This window comes from Hordeum vulgare, chromosome 7H (assembly GCF_904849725.1).
Source record: "Hordeum vulgare subsp. vulgare chromosome 7H, MorexV3_pseudomolecules_assembly, whole genome shotgun sequence".
NCBI lineage: Eukaryota > Viridiplantae > Streptophyta > Magnoliopsida > Poales > Poaceae > Hordeum > Hordeum vulgare.
The window spans coordinates 145571270-145597370 of NC_058524.1; the positions used below are offsets into that span (position 1 = coordinate 145571270).

A 26101-nucleotide genomic window follows, 5' to 3' on the forward strand; every position below is an offset into this window, starting at 1 on the left:
GCTTGGCCCGGTTGGAGGAAGAGGCGGTTGGAGAAGGTCGGGCGGATGGGGAGCTGGGCCGAGGGCGCGCCTGCTGGAGGTGGGCCGGTCGCGCGGGGAGGAGGCCGAGCTGGGCACAGGCGCTGCAGGAACCGGCCCAAGCGGCGCGGTCAACGGGACCCGATCAAGTTCCTGCTCCAGATCGAGAGCGGCAGAGCTCTCGCGAGCAGGAAACCGGCGGCGACAGAACTTGGGGCTCCGGCGAGCGAAGCCAGATCTGGCGAGGAGGAACGCAAGGAAGCGGCTCGGGGCGACCTGGCGGCGGGGGCAGCGGCTGCGGATCCCGACGTCCGAGGCAGCATGGCGGGGAAGACTGGTGCGGCCGGCAGCAGCGACCGGCGGAACCGGCGCGGGAACGGCACAGGGAGATGGAGGCGCCGGCAGAACGAGGTGGAGGCGCGGCAGGAGCTGCGGGCGACGGCGGATCTGGCCACCGGAGGTGGAGGCGCGGTGGGTTGGCGGGAGGAGGCAGCGTCCTCGGGAGCGGGAGCTCTCCCTCGGGCACGGCTCGCTGGAGGCGGAGGCGCGCTGGGGCGCTACGGGCGGCGGCGGCCGGATGGGCCCGGAGGGCTCTAGATGGGCCTGGGCGGGCCCGCGGGAGGAGAGAGGAGGCTGGAGGTGGGTGGCTGCGCGGTTAGGGTTAGGAGGGGCATGGAAAACGAGGTGAAGAGGGAGTGGCTGTCTAATTAATGCCATGGGGTCTATATATAGACAAACGGGGGGCTAGGTTACCCGGAATCGCGTTCCGGATCCAACCACGGGGTCGGATTCGGGCGATTCCGAACGCGGGAAGGGTATGTGGCCGTGTAGAGAATGTATCCGGAGACGACAGGGAAAACGGGCGACGCGGCAACGAGTTTTTAAAACACCGACGTACGTCCGACGAATAACTGGAGACGGTGCCGCTAGGGTCGACCGTTCGGGTACCAGACGGACTCCGATCGCGACGAAATTCCACAGGCGGTCTGGCTATATTAAAATAAGGCCGCACGTCAAATCTAAACCCGATTAGAGAAAGTTTTACGCACACTTTAAAAACAGGGTTTCGAACGATGCCGCGGGCGCGTGCATGTGCGGTCAGGCTCAGAACGGACAACGACGCGAACCGGCAACTAACAACGGATGCAAGTTTTGAAAACTGGCGGCAACGGAGATGCCGATGCAATGCAGATGATGCGCATGATGCGATGGTGATGTGACAAAAGAAAATAGACATACGACGAAAACGAAAAGAAAAGGGGAATCTTCAGGAACGTCGGCATCGGGCTGTCACACTTTAATCCCAGTTCTGTTATGAACCGGGACCAATGAAAGCATCAGTCTTGGTTCATGAGGGCAGGGCGCCAGCCGGACCAGGGTCTCGGTTCATCAGACCCCTTTGGTCCCGGTTCCAGACACGAACCGGGACTAGTGGTCCTCACTCCTGGGGCAGGACAGTTAGTCCCGGTTGGTGGCTGGAACCGGGACGAAAGGTCAATCTTCTATCCCGGTTCTGGCCACCAACCAAGACCAAAGAGATGTCGATATCTTGCGCCTCCACCCTCTCCTCTGTTTTTTGGTCCTGTGAGAGGTGTGCATGCCCTGCTCTTGCCACCGTTCTATGCATGCACATGAGGTGTTTGATGAAATGTCCGAGCCACACTTAATCTTTTTCCTCTTCAAGCTCAACCTCCAAGCTCCATTTTCTTCAAGATTTGTCTAGTTTTGGCGGTGCACCAACTACACAAGTGTTCTAAAAGGTTAGCTACTTCATCCTTTCATCTCTCATTGCTAGTTTAGCTCATTTTAAATGCTCTAAAAGTACAGTGCTTTGTGGTTTTTAGTGTAGGAGTGTATGTGGGAGCTCTTTTGATTTAGATGCCCAATTTGAGCTCAAATTAACTTCTTAGAGTCTGCACATGTGTAGGGTGTCATCCTGTCCCCGTCCTCACCGTCGTCGATCGCCCGCACCGATCTCGTCGCCGGCATCACCGTGGTGAGCCTCTTGTTCTTATCTTATTTTCAAAAGAAAAAATTCTTACTTGTATGATTTAGATAGATACTTGTATAAATTTCTTACTTTTATTATTGTTTGTTATTCTATAGTGCGATGATTTTGGTATCCACCCACGTCGGTCCTCGTCCGGCCTATGATTCGGGCGTGGTATATTTTCTTTTATAGCTATTTGTTTCATGTAGTGTTTATGACAATTATGCCGACCAACGTGACATGGATTTTTTTTATCTATGAGGTATGTGAACCGGAAATTCCAACCGACCCTCTGGTCGAGAGGTTAAATTTAGTTGAAAAAGAAAACAATTACTTGAAAAAAATGAAAAAAATTGAGGAGAAGAATATGAAATTGGAGTTGCATGTTGCCGATGTCGTCCATGATCACAAGATCAAGATGGATGCAATGCGGTTGAAGATGAATGCAATGCGCTTGAAGATTAGGAATATCAGAAAATATGTCATTAATAAAGAGGTTTGGTATCATTATGTTGTTGGGTTAATTATTATCTTAGTTACGATTTTGATCATATTTGTTGTTGTATTTAAATGTTTTAGGCTCTGACCTGTGGCGGGAAAGGTTTGTTATGTGAATTTTAGTTAATGTAGGACCGGCCTGGGTTATATCTTTCTTCATGGTTCACGAGTTCACGTAGCACATATTGACCATAGTCTTCATAAAAGCTCGGATCTATTTTTGCCTTCTTGGATTGCGTTTGAGGTGAACCACTTGGTTGAATGTATTTTTTAGAGCTTGCTTTTAGTCGAACCCATTGGTTAGGATCCCAACATACTTTATATATGCTTTGTTTAAAATCAATTTATAGCATGCATGTTGTGAATGAAAAGTCGGTGCTATACTAAGTGACACTTTGCAATTTTGGAATCGAGTCCAATCACCGCAAGCCAAGGGGGGCTTCCCTGATAGCGGCGTCCACGGCTACATCCGACCACTGCCCACCTGTCACACCCAAGATGCGACCCTATCCTCAATTTGGCACGAAGGCCTCATCAGGGATAGAAGCGCATCTCATCGTGTCGCAAGAATGGATATCGTTACAAGTACATGTACTGAAAAGGAGAGATATATATTCAGAGTTGGCTTACACTCGCCACAAGCTACATCAGAGTCACATCAGTACATTACATAATCATAAAGAGTAAGAGCAGGGTCCGACTGCGGACGAAAACAAACGACAAAAGAAGGACGACGTCCATCCTTGCTATCCCAGGCTGCCGGCCTGGAACCCATCCTAGATCGATGAAGAAGAAGAAGAAGAAGAAGAAGCTCCAAATGAACAATCAACGCGCTCGCGTCAAGTAACCTTTACCTGTACCTGCAACTGGTGTTGTAGTAATCTGTGAGCCACAGGGGACTCAGCAATCTCATTTACAAAGGTATCAAGACTAGCAGAGGTTAATGGGTGAGGCATGGTTAAGTGGTGAGGTTGCAGCAGCGGCTAAGCATATATTTGGTGGCTAACTTACGAGTACAAGAAACAAGAGGGGGAAGATCTACGCATAACGGACGTGAACTACTGATGATCAACTGAATGATCCTGAACACCTACCTACGTCAGGCATAACCCCACCGTGTCCTTGATCGGAGAAGGAACTCACGAAAGAGACAGTCACGGTTACGGACATAGTTGGCATATTTTAATTAAGTTAACTTCAAGTTATCTTGAACCAGTGTTAAACAAAGCTTCCACGTTGCCACATAACCGCGGGCACGGCTTTCCGAAAAGATTTAACCCTGCAGGGGTGCTCCAACTAGTCCATCACAAATTACCACAAGCCGCATAGAAGTCCTCAATCACGAAGCTCGCGATCTCGTCGGATTCCCTAGTGGAAAACCTCAACTTTGAGATTACCCAAAGCATCACCGGAATTCCGATGCACAAGATATCTCGTCAAAGGTAAAACTAATCCAGCAAGGCCACCCGGTGTGTCGACGAACCCGATAGGAGCCGCGTATCTCGTTCTCAGGACACACCGTCTATGCAAAGTGGACGGGAACCAAACCTCGAGTTGCCCCGTGGTGGCACCGCCGACTGCTTGGTGGGTGGACCAACACTCATGAGGAGCACTGGCCCGGGGGTTGATTAAATTTCCTCGGGTTAATTACTCCCTATGCAGTTCATTAGTGATTAGGCAAATGTCGTACCAAAGTTGGGCCTTGCCAGACCAGCTTTAATCTAAAACGAATTATCAAGGGGGTCCCCATAACAACCCCAATCGTGTTAGGAGCGCTCGTTTATGGAACATAACACCGGTAGCCGAAACTAAGGGGGCAAAGGTGGAACAAAACACCAGGCTAGAAAGGCCGAGCCTTCCACCTTTTACCAAGTATATAGGTGCATTAAATTAAATAGCATTAATATGGTGATATGACAAGGAACCCATGTTATCACATGGAAGCAACTGCGCCCGCAACTAGCAACGCTATCAACAGGATTAAGCAAGCGGTAACATAGCCAATTAGTGGTTTGCTAGGTCAAACAGGTTGAAGGTTAACATGACATTGTTGAGAGGCTGATATTTAACAAGTGGTAGGCAATGAGACATAATCGATAGCATCGAAATAACTAGCATGGCAATGATAGTAATGGTATCTGGGGAAATGATCATCTTGCCTGAGATCCCGCTTGGAAGAAGAACGACTCCGTGAAGCAGATGAACCGATGTAGTCGAACGGTCCTCACATCCGACACGCTTGCGGAACTCTATCGAGACGGAGGGAAACGGAAACAAGCATCAACACACGATATGCACCACACGATGCACAACACATATGATGCATGAGCTACTGAATACATGCAAGTCACGGCATGACAATTCACACAATCAAACACTACACATTAAGTGAAGTTCAATATGCAAAGAGTTGCATATTGACGAAACTCCACGTTTATGTATTTAGTTCTATCCCGATTAGATACACGGTAATATTAAATGTGGTTAAACATGGCAAGAGGTGAAACGCAATTAAACTACCTATCTAGGCATTTTAAATGAGGTCGGAAATGTCATATAGCACCTCCGAAACGACCTCACATGTTAATTTACAATTCTGACCAGATCTGAACTAATGCATTTAATTAGTTGTTAAACAGCAAAACAAATAGGTTCACGTGATTCTACGCGTCAAGGCAAGCAATCTACACATAAAGATCATCTCCAACGGAGCTATGGATCAAAAGATACAAGCACCGCAAGATATGATGGCATGAATGCAATATGTGTGCAACGACGGTCACGAGCACTTCAAAACATACAAACAGCAAGAGAACATGAAACTACACAAGATTCTAAGCAAGTTTCATGTAGGACTCGATCAAATCGGAGCTACGGTTCAACATCTACAAGCAAAACAAGAAAACACTACAATCTGCCAAAATCAGCCACATAGCATTTTCTACGCCCCACAACTACGAGCTACATAACTCCGAAATGCACAAGCAAGGCATGGCACGGAAGAGGGCAAGAAGCACTACTACGAACAACTAACAATAACTAGCATGGCAGCAAGGAGCACTAGGAAAAGAAGACACAAAATGGCATCCCACACACTATTTCAGACTTAGTGAAAATTACACCTCATTAAAGTGCAGTTTTCGATCTGAAGCTATATTGACAGCAGCAAAACCTATAGCTACAGGACTCCAAATGGCATGAAAATTTACAGAATGCTAGAGAAACACAAGGGGTACAACTAACTCCATTGGACCAACCTCAAAAGAGCTACAGATCACAGGATGCAAGCAAGACAAGACAGCAACAAAATAATAACAGATCCCAGACTTAGAAATATTTCAGCTCCTCTAAAACAGCACTATTTCTAGCAACTTGAGGGCAGTCAAACCACACCTAAACATGCATTTCTATTGCAACTAAAAATACCAGGGGCTAAACAAAACATCTAAGAAGAACTCCGTAGTTGACAACTAATTCAAACGAGGCACGGAATAAATCCTACGAATTAATCAAAAGGGCAACATAGCAAAATATCTCGCGAACTTACTTACTCGAAAGCTAAAACTAAATGCACAGAAAAATCCATGGGATTTTTCTACCCCGGAAACATATAAAATATGTGGGGTTGCAACACAAAATAAAGCCACACATAAATGCGAGAAATATAACCTATACACGAGAAAATAATCTACCGGCAATCCCTACACGCAAAAAAATACAAATGACTGCTCTAAAAACATGGATAAATAGTCCCTAAAACATGGGCATTTATCTAAGGCATTCGAGCAGCCCGATCTTGCACGAAAAATAAATACGGGTCGAAACCTATTAGAACAACACGCTTATCTAGGCAAACAACATGCTAAACGACGTCAAACAAAAGTGCAAGCTATAACATCGGATTCTACGCGAAAATTTACACGAGATACATATGCTACTCGTCGCAAACCGATATACGGTTAAAAAGTTACGACGTTTTAAAATATCTAACAAGCCCTGAAATTGAATAAACGAACAACCTAAATTCTAATGGGCCTAAACCGTTCCTGGGCCTAACAGGGCATGCGCAAAGGAACTAAGCAACGCCTAAGCGCAAAATAGAGATGGCGGGGGGGGGGGGAGAGGCTCACCATGGGCTTCGGCCCAGATCTGGAGGAAGCCGGCTAGAGCGAGGGGAGGCGGCATGGGCCTCGACGCTGCTGGGCCGGGGGCGCGCCTGGGCCTGGGGCATGACACGGGGAGCTGGGCCGCAGTGCGGGGGAGGCCCAGGACACGGCAAAGTGGCCCAGCGGGAGCGCTGTGCTGCTGCTCGTCTCCTCCCGTGCTCCCGAGGAGCACGAGGGCACGGGAACGGCGGCGGCGCACCCTCTACCGGCGGCGTGCGGCGCAGGGCCACGGGGGGAGGCAGATCCGGTGGGGGCTCTGCCGGATCTGGCCAGGGCGGCCGGATCCCGGCGTCGGCGAGGAGCGGATCGGCTCGGGAGAGGCGGAGCTAGGCGGAGGCGTGGGGTGCACGGCGGCGAGGCTGGTGGCGCATGGAGATGGGGTTCCGGCGGGGTCCGACGGGGCTGCGGGAAGGATCCGGCGAGGCACTCCGGTGGCGGAGGCAGGAGGGGGCCTCGTCGGCCAAGGCGCCCGGTGGCGGCGCGGCGACCAGCGGGAGGCGCTCGTGGAGGGGAGCTGCAGGGAGCTCGGGCTCCTCCCAAGGACGGCGCGGTGGCTCGGGCCCGGGCGGGCCTGCTGCGGGCCTCGCGGGCCGGCGGCGGCTGCGAGAGAGAGAGTCTGCGGGAGGAGAGCTAGGGTTAGGGGTAGGTGGCGCGGAAAACAAGGAGGGATTAGAGGGAGGCTGTCCGAAAATTAGAAGGGACCTATATATAGACAAACGGGGGGGGGGGGGGGGGGGCTAGGTTACCCGGAATCGCGTTCCGGATCCACCCGTGCGGTCGGATTCGGACGATTCCGAACGCGGGTATGGGTACGCGGACGTGTAGAGGGGATATCCGGAGACGAGAGGGAGAACGGGGGGCGCGGCAACAATTTTTAAAACACCGACAAACGTCTGATGGTAGACCGAATACGGTGCCGCTACGGTCGACCGTTCGGGTATCAGACGAACTCCGATCACGACGAAATTCGACAGGCGGCCTAGCTACATCTAATCGCGACCGCGTGCCAAGTTTCACCTCGATCAGAGAAAGTTTTAAACGCACTTTAGAAACAGGGTTTCGACGGTGCCGCGGGCGCGTGCGAGTGCGGTCGGGCTCAGAACGGACGACGACGCGAACCGGCAACTAACAACGGATGCAAGTTTTGAAAACTGGCGGCAACGGAGATGTCGATGCAATGCTGATGATGCGCATGATGCGATGATGATGCGACAAAATAAAACAGACACACGACGAAAACGAAAAGGAAAGGGAATCTTCTGGAACGTCGGCATCGGGCTGTCACACCACCACTCCTCGCCGACACAACTACTACGCCTAGACCTGCCATGTTTAAATTTGAAAGCTTCTGGCCAAGCCTCCCTCGCTTCCACGAAACGTTTCTGGCGGCTTGGAGTAGACCGGTGCAAGCAACATCCGCTTTCCAGCGTCTTCACATCAAGTTAGGGCGAGTCGCGCGAGACCTTAGAATTTGGAGCAAGGCTTTTCTCAGCAATGCAAAAATACAATTCCACATAGCGGCTGAACTAGTACTCCGATTGGATGTAGCACAGGAAACACGGCGACTGTCGGACGCTGAGTTCAACCTCCGCAAACTACTAAAGCTGCGGCTGTTAGGACTGTCGGCGGTAGAGCGAGCAAGAAGGCGGCAAGCATCCAGGCTAACTTGGATACATGTAGGAGACGCGGGAACTAAATTTTTCCACGCTAAGATGAGATCCCGTAGACAAAAGAACTTCATACACAGCCTTTAGAGTGGAAATGAGATTGCAACATCGCATGAGAAAAAAGAGGCCGTCATCTACAACCACTTCAACGCCAGTTTAGGAACCAAAGCGGATCGTCTCACATGCATAGATTGGACTACCCTCGGCATGCCGTCATTACAAAACTCAGGCCTAGCCAACCCCTTCTCCGAGACTGAGATATGGGATGCGATAAAAGCTTCCTCGACGGAGAAGGCGCCGGGTCCGGATGGCTACATAGGGATATTTTTCAAAAGCTGTTGGCAGCATATCAAAACTGATGTCCTGCTAGCTTTTAATAGTTTCTATCATCTGGCAAGAGGAGATTTCAGTAGTTTAAACACAACCATGGTAGTACTCATCCCAAAAAAAGATGGAGCAACAAAGATACAAGACTTCAGGCCGATCAGCTTGATTCACTCCTTCGCCAAACTAGTTGCAAAGGTCCTCTCAATGCGACTATCTACGGTGATAACATACATCATCTCACTGGCATAGTCCGCGTTCTTGCGATCAAAGTCCACGCAAGATAGCTTCCTCTATGTGCAAAATGCGATTAGAAGCCTACACCGACAATGGATACCAGCACTACTCCTCAAGCTAGACATTGCACGAGCCTTCGACAACGTCTCCTGGGAATACCTACTAGAGCTACTACAAGTGCTAGGATTCCCAGCCCGATGGCGCGACTGGATCGCCCTGCTGCTCAGAACTTCGTCATCATCATTCATGCTCAACGGAACCCCTGGGGGCCATATCTTCCATCGTAGGGGGCTGCGCCAGGGAGACCTACTATCGCCTCTGCTCTTCATCATAGCCATTGACCCCTTGCACAGACTCCTAGCACGGGCGACGGATATGCAGATGCTAGCTCCGCTGCCGGGTAGACAAATCCCCCTCAGGGTTAGCCTATACGCCGACGATGTTGTTATCTTTGCTACCCCGAGTAGACATGAGATAGACACGCTACTGGGCATTCTACATGACTTCGGGAACACGACTGGACTCCGTATTAACCCAGCAAAATCGACTGCAACGACCATTCGCTGTGAAGAAATCGACCTTCAGGAGGTTGTGCAAAGTTTTGGGGGACAGACAGTAGATTTCCCTGTCAGACACCTAGGCCTCCCTCTCACGCTATCGCGGCTGCGCCTCGTCCACATCCAGTTCATCTTAGATAGAATTCGGGCCAGGCTCGCTGGATGGAAAGGGAGACTTCTCACAATAGCCGATAGAAGAGTTTTGGTTAGGAATGTTCTCACATCCTTGCCCACATTTGCCCTATCAGTGCTGCGGGTACCAAAGAAATTTATTCTAGAGATTGACAAGGACCGCCGCCGATTCCTATGGGCACAACACGAGGAAGCTACTGGGGTAAAATGCAAAGTAGGTTGGCAAGGGGTATGCTCCCCAATAGAAAACGGAGGTATCGGAATCCTCGACATGACACGCTTCACCAGAGCTCTGCGACTACGCTGGCTATGGCTATCCTGGACGAGCCAGGATAGGCCATGGAATGGCATGCATCTTCCATGTGATGACGACGACAAAGCCTTGTTCAACGCCTCTACGTTAGTTACACTAGGGAATGGTGAACGGGCTTCGTTTTGGAATTGCTCCTGGACAGGCTCGGGAAACCTAAAGACAGCCTTCCCAAAACTCTTCAGGCACACCCGTAGAAAAAATAGAACGGTCAAGGAGGCACTGCAGAACAACAATTGGATTATAGACCTGGCGCACGGAGACACCGCAAGCATATGGGAAGAAACGATCAAGCTGAATAGATGGATTCAAAACAGGGATATCCAGCTACAAGAGCAAGTAAGCGACTGTTGGGGAACGTCGCATGGGAAACAAAAAATTTCCTACGCGCACGAAGACCTATCATGGTGATGTCCATCTACGAGAGGGGATGTGTGATCTACGTACCCTTGTAGACCGTACAGCAGAAGCGTTAGTGAACGCGGTTGATGTAGTGGAACGTCCTCACGTCCCTCGATCCGCCCCGCGAACCGTCCCGCGATCAGTCCCACGATCTAGTGCCGAACGGACGGCACCTCCCCGTTCAGCACACGTACAGCTTGACGATGATCTCGGCCTTCTTGATCCAGCAAGAGAGACGGAGAGGTAGAAGAGTTCTCCGGCAGCGTGACGGCGCTCCGGAGGTTGGTGGTGATCTTATCTCAGCAGGGCTCCGCCGGAGCTCCGCAGAAACGCGATCTAGAGGAAAAACCATGGAGGTATGTGGTCGGGCTGCCGTGGAAAAGTCGTCTCAAATCAGCCCTAAAACCTCCGTATATATAGGGGGAAGAGGGGGAGCCTTGCCTTGGGGTCCAAGGACCCTCAAGGGCTTCGGCCGAGCCAAGGGGGGCAACCCTCCCCTTCCAAACCGAATCCAACTAGGTTTGGAAGGAGGAGTCCTTCCCCCTTTTCCCACCTCCCCTTTTTTTTCTCTTTGATTTTCTTCCTATGGCGCATAGGGCCTTCTTGGGCTGTCCCACCAGCCCACTAAGGGCTGATGCGCCACCCCCAAGGCCTATGGGCTTCCCCGGGGTGGGTTGCCCCCCTGGTGAACTCCCGAAACCCATTCGTCATTCCCGGTACATTCCCGGTAACTCCGAAAACCTTCCGGAAATCAAATGAGGTCATCCTATATATCAATCTTCGTTTCCGGACCATTCCGGAAACCCTCGTGACGTTCGTGATCTCATCCGGGACTCCGAACAACATTCGATAACCAACCATATAACTCAAATACGCATAAAACAACGTCGAACCTTAAGTGTGCAGACCCTGCGGGTTCAAGAACTATGTAGACATGACCCGAGAGACTCCTCGGTCAATATCCAATAGCGGGACCTGGATGCCCATATTGGATCCTACATATTCTACGAAGATCTTATCGTTTGAACCTTAGTGCCAAGGATTCATATAATCCCGTATGTCATTCCCTTTGTCCTTCGGTATGTCTATGTATCCACACATGTATATAAGTCTTCATTCAATACAATTATAGCATGGATAATAAACGATTATCTTGATACAGGAATTATAATAATAACTATATTTATTATTACCTCTAGGGCATAATTCCAACAGCGACTCTATCCGATGGAAACACGAAGCTTCAGGGATATACACTGCCGACACTGTGTATAAAGCCCAATTCCAGGGGTTTTATAAATCAGACTTCCGAAAGCTAATATGGGCCACCTGGGCACCGGCAAAACTCAAGTTCTTCGCATGGCTGCTCCTCAAGGATAGGTTATGGTGTAATGATCGCCTACAAAGAAGAGGATGGACAAACAACTATTTCCGCCAGCTATGCCTCAGAAACCTTGAATCATCAGTTCACTTGTTCTGGCAATGTCCGATAGCAATATCCGTGTGGTCACAGGCGGCATTGTATGTCGGTTGCAGCTCTCTCCACCCGAGCAAATGGTCTTGCAACAACAAGTCAGCAGCTATCATATCCAAAATGATAAGCAGTGCACCGACAGAGCACAACAAGGTGATCAAAACAATGATCATCCTAATACTTGCTGAGATTTGGAAGGAGCGAAACGAATGCACCTTCAGGAACAAGAAGGCGCAAGCTCAAGACATAAAGGAGGAAATCAACAAAACACTTAGGTTGTGGCGCGAGGCAGGCGCAGTTCTATTGGAGCACCCCTTTGGGGAACCACCATGAGAGATACCTAGCTACACCCTTTTTTGACGTTTCTTCTTCTTACATCCTTGATCCATTGATCACCCCCACCCTTTTTATGTATTTCTTCACCATGTGTTTCCTGCTATTCTAAATCAAGCCAGCCATCGCTGGATCTTTCAAAAAAAGGTAAGGGGGTCTTTTCTGACACAAATTCTTGTTGAAGAACTGAGTTTAGAGGAATAAAAATAAGTAGATGATCGAGAAAGAGGGGCCAACGAAGAAAGGAAAGAAACAAAGGAAAAATTTAAAAATTCAAGTGTGAGATAAGGCGCATATGCTGCCCCGTATCACTGAACTAAAAAAAGTATTAATTTTTGAAATTTCACGCATTTCAACCGCTTGTAAATTTCCGTGAAGGAAAAACATATGTGGTGTTTTTAACAAAATTGCGAAATTTTGTGCTAAAAAACTTTCTAGAATAATCATTTTTTGCTTTTGTTCTTTGGCAAAGACCGCCACACATGTATTTTCTTGATGAAATTTTGCATACAGTTAGGAAACATGTTCATGTTCATTGTGAAGAATATTTAGACTGTCTTGAATACTTCTATTTTTACTGGTCATGCAAGAGCACATAGCATCGATCTCCAAAACGCCTCCCATAGAAAATATAACCTGTTAAAAAGAACTGATGATATTATTTTAAGGGTGTGTGATGAACTACATGTTTCAGAAGATGTAGAAACTTAGACTCTTCTTTTTTGAGAAAAATAGCAAAGCTCACGGTTTACATGCCCTAAGGACATGTATCAAATTTATGTTGAGGTGAGGTTTAGTGTGCTACTTGGAGGCTCATACTTTCGTGCGTATGGTTTTACAAGAACGAGATGAGTTCAACCGGTGTAAGCAATAGTTCAGTTTTTTTAACTATCTCGACATCTCGTTACCAACAGCTAAGAAGTTTGACACTAGTTTTCACATTATTATTATTTTGAAAAGGAGGTTATCCCCGACCTCTACATGAGACGATGTACAAAGTCATATTTAATAAGAGAAAAGTACGAAGACCCACAAAGTCTTGCAAAAGTATATATTAAAGATCACAAGGGTCGGAACAAGCGGGAGCTAAATTGAATCACACATCTTATTATTGGATTGCCATCCAATTCAGCTGAATAAACCATGTGGAACCATCTCCATACGGTTGCATAGTACATGTACCCTGTGTCCTTCACCCGAAGTATGATAGACTATGCATGGATTAAACTAGTAACTCTATAGATAACCCGTAAAAAGTTAAAAAATTAGACATGTTAAGACAAGGTCACCACAGCAATTCCATATTGCCACACTAAAACACAAAAACATTGATACATACACGCCTTAACTTTGGAGTGAAGTGTCTCTAACCAACTAGCAAACATATTCACCATGTTAATTGGTGGAGCTCACAACGTTTACCGTGCGCCATAACAACATCACAGACTGGCAAGATCAAAACAAATGATTTTCCTCCTGATCATAAAAAGAACACTGCATACATCCCTGCCACCTTGGCTTGCCAAGTTATCTTTTATCAAGATTACTCCTTTGTGTTGGAATCACATAAAAAATCTTAATCTCCAATGAGAATTTTAGTTTCCATATAAATTTAAGTCTAAAAACCAAGCCAATGTTGCTGTTGTGCTTGCATAAAAGTGGTATTTTTAACAACCGAGTCTTTCAAATACTTTTCTTCTCCAAAAGTGCACAATGTATAAACTTTTTGTTCTACAATGAATCACATATGCATGCTTATAATTTCTTTGGTTCTACAGTATGTTTGAATTAAAGTATACTTTTTGAACATTTTTCTTCCTTTGCAGTGACATTTGTCAAGGTCAGACAATACCATAATAAATATGAACATACTCCATATTTGTAAATTTCAAGAGAACTATTATGGCGATTTTGTAGTGGAAATGATTTTCCCCAAAAATAATTGAGAGAAACATGGAACTATTTTAAAAAAAATAGACAATGGACCTATTACCTACTTATTTCTAGAAGAATGGACTTATTTATTTTTAGAAGAATGGAGCTATTTTAATGGAAACCTGTCTTGCGTTTGCACGATTACTAGTAGCCCAAACAGAAAACATATCAGTTCCGCTACGTCAACGGCAGGCCCAGCCCAACTACCAAGCCCTGAACCGAGCTGCCTGACTCTCTCTATCTCTCTCGAAGAAAAAAAGAACAGACGGCTCACTCACATAGGCGAGGGCGCTCCACGGCGGCGGCAACCGGCCAACCACGACCCACGCTCAGGCCGCGCATACGCCGTGGGGTTGCTTTCCAACCGGCGGCGAGCCGGCGATTCCAGGCAGATCTACGGGCAACGGACGATCTGGTGAGTTGAGATACTCCGTTGCGTTCTCCTAATTTAGGCATCAGGTTGTTTAGGAAATCGGTAGCGATTATATAAAGGAAAACCCAGAATGGTCCAATTTCGTTCAACCTCTGTTAACGGAGAGCTAGTATTGGTGCAGTGAATCTTGTGAGGGATAGTTTCCCATAACAGATGTGAAATTTGTGTGGCCCGTCAACACATAAGCCTAGATGCATCCCTTACAGGTTCTGATGTAAACTAAGTAGTACTCCGTCTGTTCCAGATTATAAGATGTCCTAGCTTTTTTCCGAATTGGATGTATGTAGATGTAGTTCATTTTTAAATATCCAAAACTTCTTTTAATTCAGAACATAGATGCCCTCCGTTTCAAAATAAATGACTCAACTTTGTATTAACTTTAACACAAAATTAGTACAAAGTTGAGTCGTTTATTTTGAGACGGAGGGAGTACAATGTAATCAATCGCATCGGTGGCACGAGAAGCCGTCAGGGTGATCCTGTCGATTGCCTAAACATTTTGCAGTCTTCTATTCGGATATCGAACTACACTGCTTTATCAAAGATGCTAGCTAACCCGCTCAACTCACAGGCTGTTTTTCTTTGTATCGTAGGAAATGAGGAATGTGAAAGCTAAAATGGCCACGCACCAAGTGGAGGAGCAAGACATTTCTCTGCACAAAGGCGGCACCAGCCGTCGCCTATCGAGACGCCTTGCTGATCCTGCCCAATCCACATGGGCAGCACTGCACACAGACCTGCTTGAGCTGATTGCCAGTCGGGTACTCGCCATCGACCTTCTGGACTACGTCCGGTTCCGTGCAGTGTGCTTACGATGGCGTGTCGCAACTCCTTGCCCACGCGGTCGAGGCGTGGTCGACCCGTGCTTCCACCCACGTCAGTGGATGATGTTCCCCGAGGGTGGTGGGCTGTACCCAGGCCACCCTGCGCTACTTGGATACGTCAGCTTCTTCAACCTCTCTACCGGCACGTTCGTTCGTGTCACACTCCCTTGTTTCAGAAACCACTCTGTGCTTGACTGCCCTGACGGCCTCCTTCTACTGCGGCACAACGAGAGCACTGCCATCCGCCTCCTCCACCCATTTACAGGCGACGTCGTCTTGTTCCCGCCTCTTTCCTCCATCTTTCCACAGCTTGCCAAGTTAGGGTGCTTCATCAGTGACTTTGACAAGATTCAGCATACCCGGTTTGTCCGTGCATCCGTCTCCGTCAATCTGGCTGGCACTGTCAGCATGGTGCTCGGGCTGAGCGGCCTTGATCGTGTGGCCTATGCATCCACCAGTGACCGGCAGTGGACTCCTACGAGCTGGAAAATGAAGCGCCTGCACTCGGCATTGCCGTTCGGTGGCAGCCTCTATGTGGTGGATGTGGGGTGGGATCTTGAGCCATCGCGCATCCTGCGCATCAATCCTCCAGAAGATTCTAACCCCTCCTCATGGTCAGCGATACCACCGCAAATGGTTGTCACGTGTCCAGTGGAGCTGTTGAGAATGCCTGAAATGGTAGAGTACAACTCTGAGCTGTTTCTGGTTGGCGATAACAGTGGATGCTCGCCTGTTGTGCTTGTCCGGGTTGCTGACCTGCTGAATGGAGTCCCCGCCATGCCACTGACAAGCATCGGTGACCAAGCCATCTTCATTGGCGGATGGAACATGGCTGTTAACTCCAAGAGCCTGCCATCTGTCCAGGCGAACTCCATCACCATTGTCAATGCTATAGGTGGTCTTGCCGGCAGGGGAACTCTACCTCAATACGATCTGGGCAACGGTACCTGGTCGCAGGTGTTTGACGGACACTTCCTTGATGGCCCCATGCCTAGGCCGTACAGCCTTGTCCTCCACGTCGCAACCTGCTGCCAGCGCCTTTTCTGGAACAGTGGGAAAATCTTGGGTTTCAACACAGACATAGGACTAGGAGCAGAGTAGTGAAGCTTATATAGTCAACTAGGGATGGTTCTTTGCTTTTCTAATGGTTACACCTGAAAGAGTCTTTGTACTATGAGAAACTAACTATGCTTCTTTTCTGTTATATCAGATTAGAATCTAGCTTGATTCAGTGGTATGGATACTTTTTCTGTAATGATGTGTTCTCGCTATTTGTTTTTTTGGAAGGCAAAAGTTGATGTTTCAGGTTCAGGCCCTGAATCTGAACCTAGTTCACGCCTTCAGTGCTTCCTTCTCGTTGCAATCATTCTCTCTGCTTTGGTGATGCCCAAACAAGGAGACCGCCACTATTTTATTTCATGTACTTTAGTACTGTTTAGTTCTCTTTGTTATGTAATATCTGCTTATTCTTCATCAAGCTTGAAACAGTTCATGATAATTTCAAGGAGACCCCTGCTATATACTCTAGAATGCAGCAATTGTTTTTTCTTTGTTTCTTGAAATCCGCTGATTAACTAGAGATCGTTCTGTGCTTTTCTAATGGTTACACCTGGAAGAAACTTCGCTATGCAGGTTATCCGGTAGCTGTATCTGCATCAAGGACAAAGAGCAGGTTCATGTCCATGGTGTGCATCTACTCAATCTTGTGTTATTTCGTTTCAGGATGTATAACTGTCCCAAAATTGTTGTGTGTCTTTTGTCTTGGAAACCATGTTTTTTGCTTAGCTAAAGTGATGTGACCTGCAGTACCATTCACATATTATCATATATGCACTTAAGAAACTGAGGGTGCTTCTTTTTTGTTATATAAGACTAGAATCTAGCTGGCAGTGTCATGGATACATTATCTATAATGATGCGTTGGCATTCTCGCTATTTATTTATTTTTGGAAGACAAAAATTGATGTTTCAGGTTTTGGGCCTCAAATCACTGATTGATACATTATCTCACGTGCTTTTGTACTGTTTAGTTCTCTTTGTTATGTATTGTGCGCTTATAACATGCCGTTTTCATCTAGCTTATTTTCCCACAAGCTTGAAATAGTTCACGTTAACACCCCTGCTTTGTACAGTAGAATATAGCAATTCCTTGTTTTCTTCTTCTTGAAACTCGTTGATTCTAGTCGCACATTTTTCTGTACTAATATTGCAAACTTTCTGTAGAATGTAGCAATAGCTTGTTTCTTTCTTAAAACTTGTGGATTATAGGCTATAGCCACACATTTTTTGTACTACAACGGCAAAAATTGAAAGTTCAAGCCTTTAAGGTTACAACTTTAGGGCTTCATCTTAGGCCATACACCACAGTCCAGGGTCTAAATAGAATTCATTTTCCCTTTGAAACAATATAACTTTACTTATAGAACGTTCAACAGTTCTGATAGCATTTGTATGTACGCCTTTCGTTCTGAAATAAGTGTCGCTGATTTAGTACATTGTTTTTTACTAAAAGAGCGAGTCAGAGATGCTTATTTTGAAACGGAAGGAGTATTTTTTTTTATGAGAGGTGTTTTTTTTTGTCTTTTAGGTAACTGTGGAATATGTCAAGGCTTGATGTTGTACTAGTAAATAGCTGGATGCTTCTCTCTCAACATCCCACTAAGACCTAACTGACTTAATGAAAGCTCATCAGTGGCTTAATTGGGACAGGTAGACTAATCTATCGCGACCATGACAAGTTCTACCCCACTTACTTTACTTGCATGGTCCTACTGGTTCATGGAACCTCCTAAGATTTACTGCCAATTCATGGAACCTCCTATGGTTTTTACCTTGTGGAGGTATGGAAAAAGAAGAGAATAACGAAAATTCCCACTGCAAACGCGCCCTTTAACCAGAAGGATAATAACTGCGCTGTTGCTGCGCCAAGAAAACGCTGTGCCGACTGCCGGTGCCGGAAGAAGGAAAAACAAAGATCCGGTAGGTGGACATTTGGCAACTGCTCCTGCTACTGCTACTACAACCTTTTGAGCCGGCCGCAGCCACCATCGTCTCCCTCACTCCGTCCCACTCCCCGTCCTCGCCATTCTCACGTCTTTCTCCTCCTCCTCCACCCTTTTCACCACGTCAAGGTTCAGGCAATCATCGGCAGAGACCTTCCTCCGCCGGAGCAGCGCATGGCGTCGCACCGCCGGCTCATGGGCGCCGCGGCGTCGTCGTCGTCCCTGGCGCCGTCGGGCGGCGACGGCGAGGCGGCTGCGGGGCGCGGGTCGAGCCAGGAGGCGATGAAGATCATGGTGTCCGTGCTGGTGGTGGTCATCTTCTGCACGCTCTTCTACTGCATCTACTGCTGGCGCTGGCGGAAGCGCAACGGTACGTGATCCCTCCGCACGTCTCTCATGTCTGAGCCGGCTTGCTTTGCTTCTTGGTTACTACGTACGTACTACTGGGGCTGGGGCTGAAGTAGGAATGCGAATCTTCAGCCGTGAGGAGATCGCTGCTCCGGAGCCTGAGGCCGATGTCGAGCTCCGACCTGCCGCTCATGGACCTGGCCTCCATCCACGCCGCCACGGACAACTTCTCCAAGGCCAACAAGCTCGGCGAGGGCGGCTTCGGCCCCGTCTACAGAGTACGTAATTTACATTTTACCATGTACAGTTGATTAGCAAGAATCATCTGCTCTGCAACCTGAGCTGGTCACTTAGCTAGAAGAACCTCTCCCGCCATTCTGTGCTGTGCTGTGCTGAACGGAGCTTTGCCATGTATGTAAAACCAACCAACGAAATTTTATTAAGGGCGTGCTGACGGGCGGGTCGGAGATCGCGGTGAAGCGGCTGTCGGCGCGGTCGCGGCAGGGCGCGGCGGAGTTCCGGAACGAGGTGGAGCTGATCGCCAAGCTGCAGCACCGGAACCTGGTGCGGCTGCTGGGCTGGTGCGCCGAGCGCGACGAGAAGCTGCTGGTGTACGAGTACCTCCCCAACCGCAGCCTCGACGCCTTCCTCTTCGGTGCGTCCCTCTCCCTCCTCCTTTCACCTCCATCTCATTCCCATCCATTTCGGTTGGTAGCTTGGAAAAGAGAAAAAGAGCGGTGGTTGAAACCTGCGGCGTCCCGCCATTAAACCCCTCTCGTTCGTTTGGTTAATGGGGGCCCGGCCAGCCGGTGCAGTGCCTGGCTAGCTACTGCCCGGTGATCCATGGACCGCGCAATTAAATCGAGCGATCTCCACATTGATTAACCGACTGGCGATCGACGTACTGATCGCAACCTCTAAGTGGCCGGATAATTATCGCGTGATGCGCACTGCGAGCGACCTGCACGCCACATGGTACTCCCCAAGTTTTCCGGCTGGAAAACGAGATCATTAATTAATTAGTTGCTACATGATGATGCAGTACTCCAGTAGGGAGTACACTTTGCTGTTGCTGTGTTGGTCGATCCCTGATCACTCATAGTTTTGGGTGCTGCTTGCTTAATTAATTGTTATTACTTTGTTATACTTTGTTGATTAGACGCTAGCAAGAGCGCGCAGCTGGACTGGAAAACCCGGCACGGCATCATCCTGGGCATCGCCCGCGGGCTGCTCTACCTGCACGAGGACTCGCTGCTCAAGGTCGTCCACCGGGACCTCAAGGCCAGCAACGTGCTCCTCGACAACAAGATGAGGCCCAAGATCTCCGATTTCGGCATGGCCAAGATCTTCGAGGACGAGTGCATCGAGGTTAACACCGGCCGCGTCGTCGGAACCTAGTAAGCGACCCCACCCCACGACCTTGAGTAATTGGCCGGCCCTACTGTCCACTCACCTGAATCCTCCCGGTCCCCGTGCAAATGCAATGCAGCGGCTACATGGCGCCGGAGTTCGTGATGGAGGGCGTGTTCTCGGTCAAGTCGGACGTGTTCAGCTTCGGGGTCCTGCTCATCGAGATCCTCGGCGGCAAGCGGAACGGCGCGCTCTACCTCGAGGAGCACGAGCAGACGCTCATCCAAGACGTAAGTACAATACAATCTCTCAAGAGCTCTGCTGCTATTAATTTCATCATCGATCATGCAGTCCAGAGATGAGCAGCATTGAGCTGCTGCTTGGTGTTGGTGCAGGCATGGAAGAGCTGGACGGAGGACAAGGCGGCCGAGTTCATGGACCCGGCGCTGGGGCGGGCATACTCCAAGGAGGAGGCGTGGCGGTGCTTCCACGTGGGGCTCCTCTGCGTGCAGGACGACCCGGACCTCCGGCCGACCATGTCCAGCGTCCTGCTCATGCTCATCAGCGACCACATGAACCTCCCCGCGCCGGCCAGGCCGCCCATGTTCACCAGGCTGAGGACCTTCCCGGCCGCCATGATCCCCTTCTCCACCAAGACCGAGTCCACCTTCTCGCCCCAGTCCATCAACGACGTCTCCATCACCGTCGTCGAGCCGCGATGAGGTTGATGGCGCCCTTTTCTTCTTGTGTACATACTGCATGCTGCTAGCTCAAAATGTTCTTCCAGAAGGCCGGCCGCCGTTGGATTTTTGTAGTTATGGTGAAAAGTACGTACACACCGTGGCACAAGCTTCGTGCAGATGGTGACAGAGTGAGATCCATGGCAAATTGAGTACACGTGATTGTTTCTTTTTTCTTTTACCGTTGATTAGTTCCTATGTCAATACGAGAAAAGAACCCATTGATGACACAGAAACAATTTTTCTTCTTTCTGTTTTTGAGCGTTTGAATAAGTGGAGTGTGACGCTGAAAGTTTTTGAAATGTGGACAGAAGGTCCGCGGAGCTTTTGTCTTGGCAATTGACCGGGCTGGGAAGGAGGAGGGACCGAACGAGATTCCCCATTTCTTTCACCCTCGCTATGCCGTGTCACCACTAACGTCTGCTGCTTACTAAAGAAATAGTGACCGGAGCGAGCAACACTTTATGACTTGGTGTGCCACTTTGTTGGTCCACTGCTCACACCAAGCGAAAGGCGTTGCAGGTAACTTTGGTAGATTCAGACCAAAACTTTGTTGGCCCAGGTTTCATGGACGTTGTGCGGGAGAAATGGGCTTTTGCTTGCAGCCATCCTCTTTTGGTCCCTTGACAGATGCAACGGACCGATGGCAGCATTGTATTAGGATGCTGCGGCACATCTCAGAGCAACTTCAACGGGCGACCCATTTCGATGGTTGTCTTTTTTTGGATCCGCGCGATGGCCCTTTTTTATTTTAAATTTAAGAAACTAGTGTATTTTTTTTAGGGCATAAGCTCCTATCTATATCTTCTTTCCTTGAGCATAATATAGGGTTTTTTATTTTTTATTTAATTCTAAATTCCAAGATAACTCGTTAGAATTATTAATAAGATGGTTCTAATATATTAGCAATATTTAGATTGGCCCCCTTTTTTTTATTCACTTTATTACTTCTATTCTAGACCCTATCCCTATGGTTTATTCTTATGAAATATCTTATAAAATAGAAGGTATAAGAAATGGATATAATGAAATTCTTGATTCGATCTTACGACGCATGGACCCGTTGTCAAAACGCGTCCACGTTGATTCATTTGCGGTTTAAATTTGGACCTGAAATGCGTAGGCGCGGAAGCGAAGCGGATGCGCGCGTCCTCGCTGTCCGCCCCAACTACCCGCGATCAACGTTAACTAATGACGACCAACCTCAGCGGGCTCACGCGTCAGCGACCGCGATCAGTCTTTTTTAATCTGAGCGTGCGGAGGGGGTTCGGCCTCAGCTGCTTCCAGACCCCCTTCGCCATCTCGCCACCCCTCCATTCCCTCGTCGGCGACCCTAGCCAGCAGCCATGGCCGGCCCCGCCCAAAACAACGGCAACACCCCTGTCGTCTATGCCCGCGCGCTGCTCCCGGAGGAGATCGCCTACCTCCAACATAAGAGGGTGTTGCGCCTGGCGGAGGAACGCGCCCGTGCTGCGCCCTGCTCCGCGCAAACCAACGACAACAACCCCGTCGTCTATGTCGACACGTTGCTCCCGGAGGAGGTCGCCTACCTCCAGCATAAGAGGACGCTGCGCCTCGCGGAGGAGCGCGCCCGTGCCGCACTACCGCCGCCACCAGCACTGCCCCCGCCGGCACAGCCCGACCTCACCATCGACGACGAGGACGTCTAGGGTGTTTTTTCCCAATTATAATGTAATGGAGACGCGTTGACTATCGTCGGCCTTCATGACCAGCTTTTAATGTTTGATTAATACTTGTTTATTATCTTCGGAAATGTTTTTTTATGCGTCGACAAAAAATGGATTGGACCAGTGTTGGGCGCATGCGCCAACCCAAACACCGAAACGGACGTTGGTGTTCGTTGAGCCGATCCAAACGGACAAAAAGCGGATCAAATCACCGTCCGTTTGGGTCGGCTCGTTGGAGTTGCTTTTAGAGCAACTCTAACCGCGCAACCCAAACAGACGCATGTTTTGTCCGCATTTTATCGTTTGGATTGGCCCGACAGACATTAAAGTCCATTTTGCAAAGTGGGTCGACGCTTGCGTCTAACGCTGCCATGACTCATTTTTAAGGCGGCATGAAAAAAAATTACAGCTGGGCAATTGACAGAGTTATGAACGCACCGGAATGCTAATTATGCTACTTGAAAGTTAGAGGCTCAATAGTAATGGGCAGTACGCCAAGACAAGTAGACCGTTTATTCATTAGCATCTACTTACTAATCATCCACCTTGAGATATCTATCCAGAACATCTCATTGGTATTAAGTTGTGAGCCAAGTGTAAACTCAAAGCAACGGACAACTGCATTAACGAACTATGCGTAAGGTAAACAAGCCTTGCAACCGTGGTCACAAGCACCATGGTTTTATCCCTGTTGGCAACAGCACATCCCCTAGTCTCATGCTTTTGTCACTCAAGCTAGACATCAGGGGGCATGAACCCACAATCATGCATAACGCTCCCTCTTGGAGTTGCAATCTACTACTCGGCCAAAGCAATACAAAGCAGCGGAGAACATGCATGAATCACTAAAGAACATAATATAAAAGGATAATCAAATATATAACTCATAACAATCTGAACATAATCTCATAATCCATCGGATCCTATCAAACCGAGCATAGCAATAGCATGAAAATTACATAGGTGCCTTGATCATGTAGGGCAGCTCACCAGGACTAATCATGGAAGCACAAGATTGGAGAGAAGACATCACATAGCTACTGGTCATGGACTCATGGTGCAAGGAGGACTACTCACATCACGTCCGAGAAGCGTCCATGGCGGTGGAGAAGCTCCCGGAGGTCAATCCTCCCTCCGGCAGGGTGCCGGGAAGAGGTCTCCTAACGTTCCCGATCTTGGAAGCGCTACAGCGGCGGAACGATGGAGAAATTTGCGATTCTGGATCCCGTATAGGGTTTTCCTTGACGAGGGGTAAATATAGGCGAAAGGAGGGCGCCAGAGGCGTGGGACCCACCCAGGTGGCCTCCTGGCGCGGCCTAGGGGTGGGCCGCGCCCAAAAGTCGCCTAGGCGGCCCCTAGACCCCCTTTAGACCCCTTTCGTGCTTCGTGCAGCTTCTGGTGCGCTAATTTTTATATATTTTTCTCGGGATCTTTGGGGTTCCGAAAAATTGGGTAAAAGCCCCTACAAAAAGGCATGAGCAGACAAAAGCTGGCACTGGGTGCACTGAGTTAGTATGTTAGTCCAGATATGTGTAAATAGATATAAAAGTGTAGCAAAATGTATAACAATGTTACCCAAAAGATTATGGAACAAGAAGAAATTATAGATACGTTTGAGACGTATCACTGCTCTGCGAGACAGAGGCGTTGGAGGCAACCCAGCGCGAGTTCAAGGCCACTCGACGTGATTTCAACGCGGCCCACGACCTCACGTCGGCTGCCCCCGGCCCAGCCAGCTGGTGGACGCGTGACGCCGTGGCGGCACCATCGGCCAGGAGCTGGCTGGCGGCCGCCCCATCTATGACACCCCCGCCAAGAACATGCGTGCTACGCAGGCCACCTTGAGCTAGATGGAAGGGATTGAGGGGTCGGCCCGCGACCAGCAAGAGCGCATCCACATCCTCGTGGAGGCTGCCAACGCGCAGCAGGCCCAGCTGACACAGTCATAGCGCGACCCGGCTGGTTCCCGTTCGAGGACCTATGACGACCCTCGTCGGCCCATGTCTGGTCGGCGGGAGACGAACCATGCACCTTCACGTGCGAATGCCCACCAGCGCTGCGACACCCGACAGGCAGGCAACCATGACCGACGAGACCGCAACCCATCAGTTGTCAACAATCGCGTCAGGGAGCCGGCTAGCCAAGGCAACCGCCAGCCAGCACGAAGCAGCCGGCACGAGGAGCGCCAGCTTGATGACCAGACGCTCGCTTCTGCCTGGAGCGCCTCACGAAATCCCGATCCGCCGAGGAGGAGAGCACTGTCGGTCCGTCGTGTTTCGGGCCGCGCATCCTCAAAGAGCCTTTCCCCAAGAGCTTCACCTTGGCGCACAACACCCCCAAGTACATAGGCTCAACCAAGCCCAAGGATTGGTTGACCGACTATACCACCGCCGTTGACATTGCCGGCGTCAACATGCGCATAGCAGTACTCTACACGCCCCTCATGCTTCTCGGCTCGTCCCGAACGTGGTTTAACAGCCTGCCGGCTTGCAGCGTCAATGGTCGGCTGGACTTCCAGGAGGCGTTTGTGTGCAACTTCACCGACACGTACAAGTTCCCTCGCCGTCCCTGGCAACTCGCCCTGTGCGTACAGGGCCCGACCGAACCCCTCTGCGACTACCTCACGCGATGGACCGAGCTCCACAACTCCTGCGAGGGCGTCCATGAAGTACATGCGATTCAGTACTTCATCGAAGACTGCCGAGACAACACGCTCCTCTAGCACAAGCTCATGCATCGGGAACCGTCAATGCCGGAGCAACTGATGGCCGTCGTCGACCAGTATGCCTGGCCGAGTCTTCCATGAAGCTCCCAGTGCTCGTCGACGCGGCCGGTAAGCCAACCATGGCCAAGCTGGCTGCTACTACAACAAAAGACCTTCCAATGGCACCAGAAATAAGCGTGTTGATGGGAGACTATTCTTGTCTTGATACTCCTCACCAACGGCACCAGGAATCCTTCTGCTACGGCTACGCCTTTAGGGACTTCCTTGGCAAATATGCAAAGGATTCCCCCGTGGCCTTGGAGCCTTGCGTTGGTGTTCCCTCGAAGCGAAAAGGGTGATGTAGCACAACGGCGGTAAGTATTTCCCTAAGTTTTGAGAACCAAGGTATCGATCGAGAGGGAGGATCGCGTCAAGTCACAAGTACTTGCACAAACACAAAGAGCTTGCACCCAACGCTATGAAGGGGTTGTCAATCCCTTATAGATTGTTTGCAAAGTGAGAACTGAAAGCAAAAAGTAAACAAAGCAAAGTAAAAGCGAAAGTGGAAACGATAGTTGTCAATAGACCCCGGGGCCGTAGTGTTCACTAGTGGCTTCTCTCATGAAAGCAAGTAGACGGTGGGTGAACGAATTACTGTCGAGCAATTGATAGAACCGTGCAAAGTCGTGACGTTATCTATGCCAATGATTATATCTATAGGCATCTCGTCCAAAACAAGTAAACCAATACTTTCTGCATCTACTACTATTACTCCACACGTCGACCGCTATCCAGCATGCATCTAGTGTATTAAGTTCATAAGAACAGAGTAACGCCTTAAGCAAGATGACATGATGTAGATGGACAATCTCATATCTACGATAAAAGCCCATCTTGTTACCCTTGATGGCAACAACATGATGTGTGCCTTGCTGCCCCTTCTGTCACTAGGAAAGGTCACCACACGGT

The 26101-nt window shown here is 49.2% G+C and overlaps 2 protein-coding genes across 2 annotated transcripts; both read left to right on the top strand.

Moving 5' to 3' along the window:
* The first annotated feature begins 14282 nt into the window (after positions 1 to 14282).
* On the top strand, positions 14283 to 16555 carry LOC123411653. The gene is made up of 2 exons (XM_045104614.1): positions 14283 to 14458; positions 15070 to 16555. Exon 2 carries the CDS (start codon positions 15073 to 15075, stop codon positions 16399 to 16401), a length of 1329 nt encoding a protein of 442 aa, XP_044960549.1. The 5' UTR covers positions 14283 to 14458; positions 15070 to 15072; the 3' UTR covers positions 16402 to 16555.
* A 104-nt stretch (positions 16556 to 16659) lies between these two features.
* LOC123411654 (cysteine-rich receptor-like protein kinase 10) lies at positions 16660 to 20992 on the top strand. The gene is made up of 6 exons (XM_045104615.1): positions 16660 to 18672; positions 18783 to 18928; positions 19095 to 19305; positions 19810 to 20047; positions 20140 to 20290; positions 20396 to 20992. The coding sequence occupies exons 1-6, from the start codon at positions 18477 to 18479 to the stop codon at positions 20720 to 20722; spliced, it is 1269 nt and encodes a 422-aa protein (XP_044960550.1). The 5' UTR covers positions 16660 to 18476; the 3' UTR covers positions 20723 to 20992.
* The last annotated feature ends 5109 nt before the right edge of the window (positions 20993 to 26101 follow it).

What these genes read in the sequence shown, in the direction of transcription:
- LOC123411654 (XM_045104615.1), top strand. Translation starts at nt 18,477, where the DNA reads ATGGCGTCGCACCGCCGGCTCATGGGCGCCGCGGCGTCGTCGTCGTCC. An exon ending in GCGCTGGCGGAAGCGCAACG is followed by an intron (nt 18,673 to 18,782) that starts GTACGTGATCCC and finishes GCGAATCTTCAG; the next exon opens with CCGTGAGGAGATCGCTGCTC. An exon ending in GGCCGCGTCGTCGGAACCTA is followed by an intron (nt 20,048 to 20,139) that starts GTAAGCGACCCC and finishes AATGCAATGCAG; the next exon opens with CGGCTACATGGCGCCGGAGT.
- LOC123411653 (XM_045104614.1), top strand. Translation starts at nt 15,073, where the DNA reads ATGAGGAATGTGAAAGCTAAAATGGCCACGCACCAAGTGGAGGAGCAA.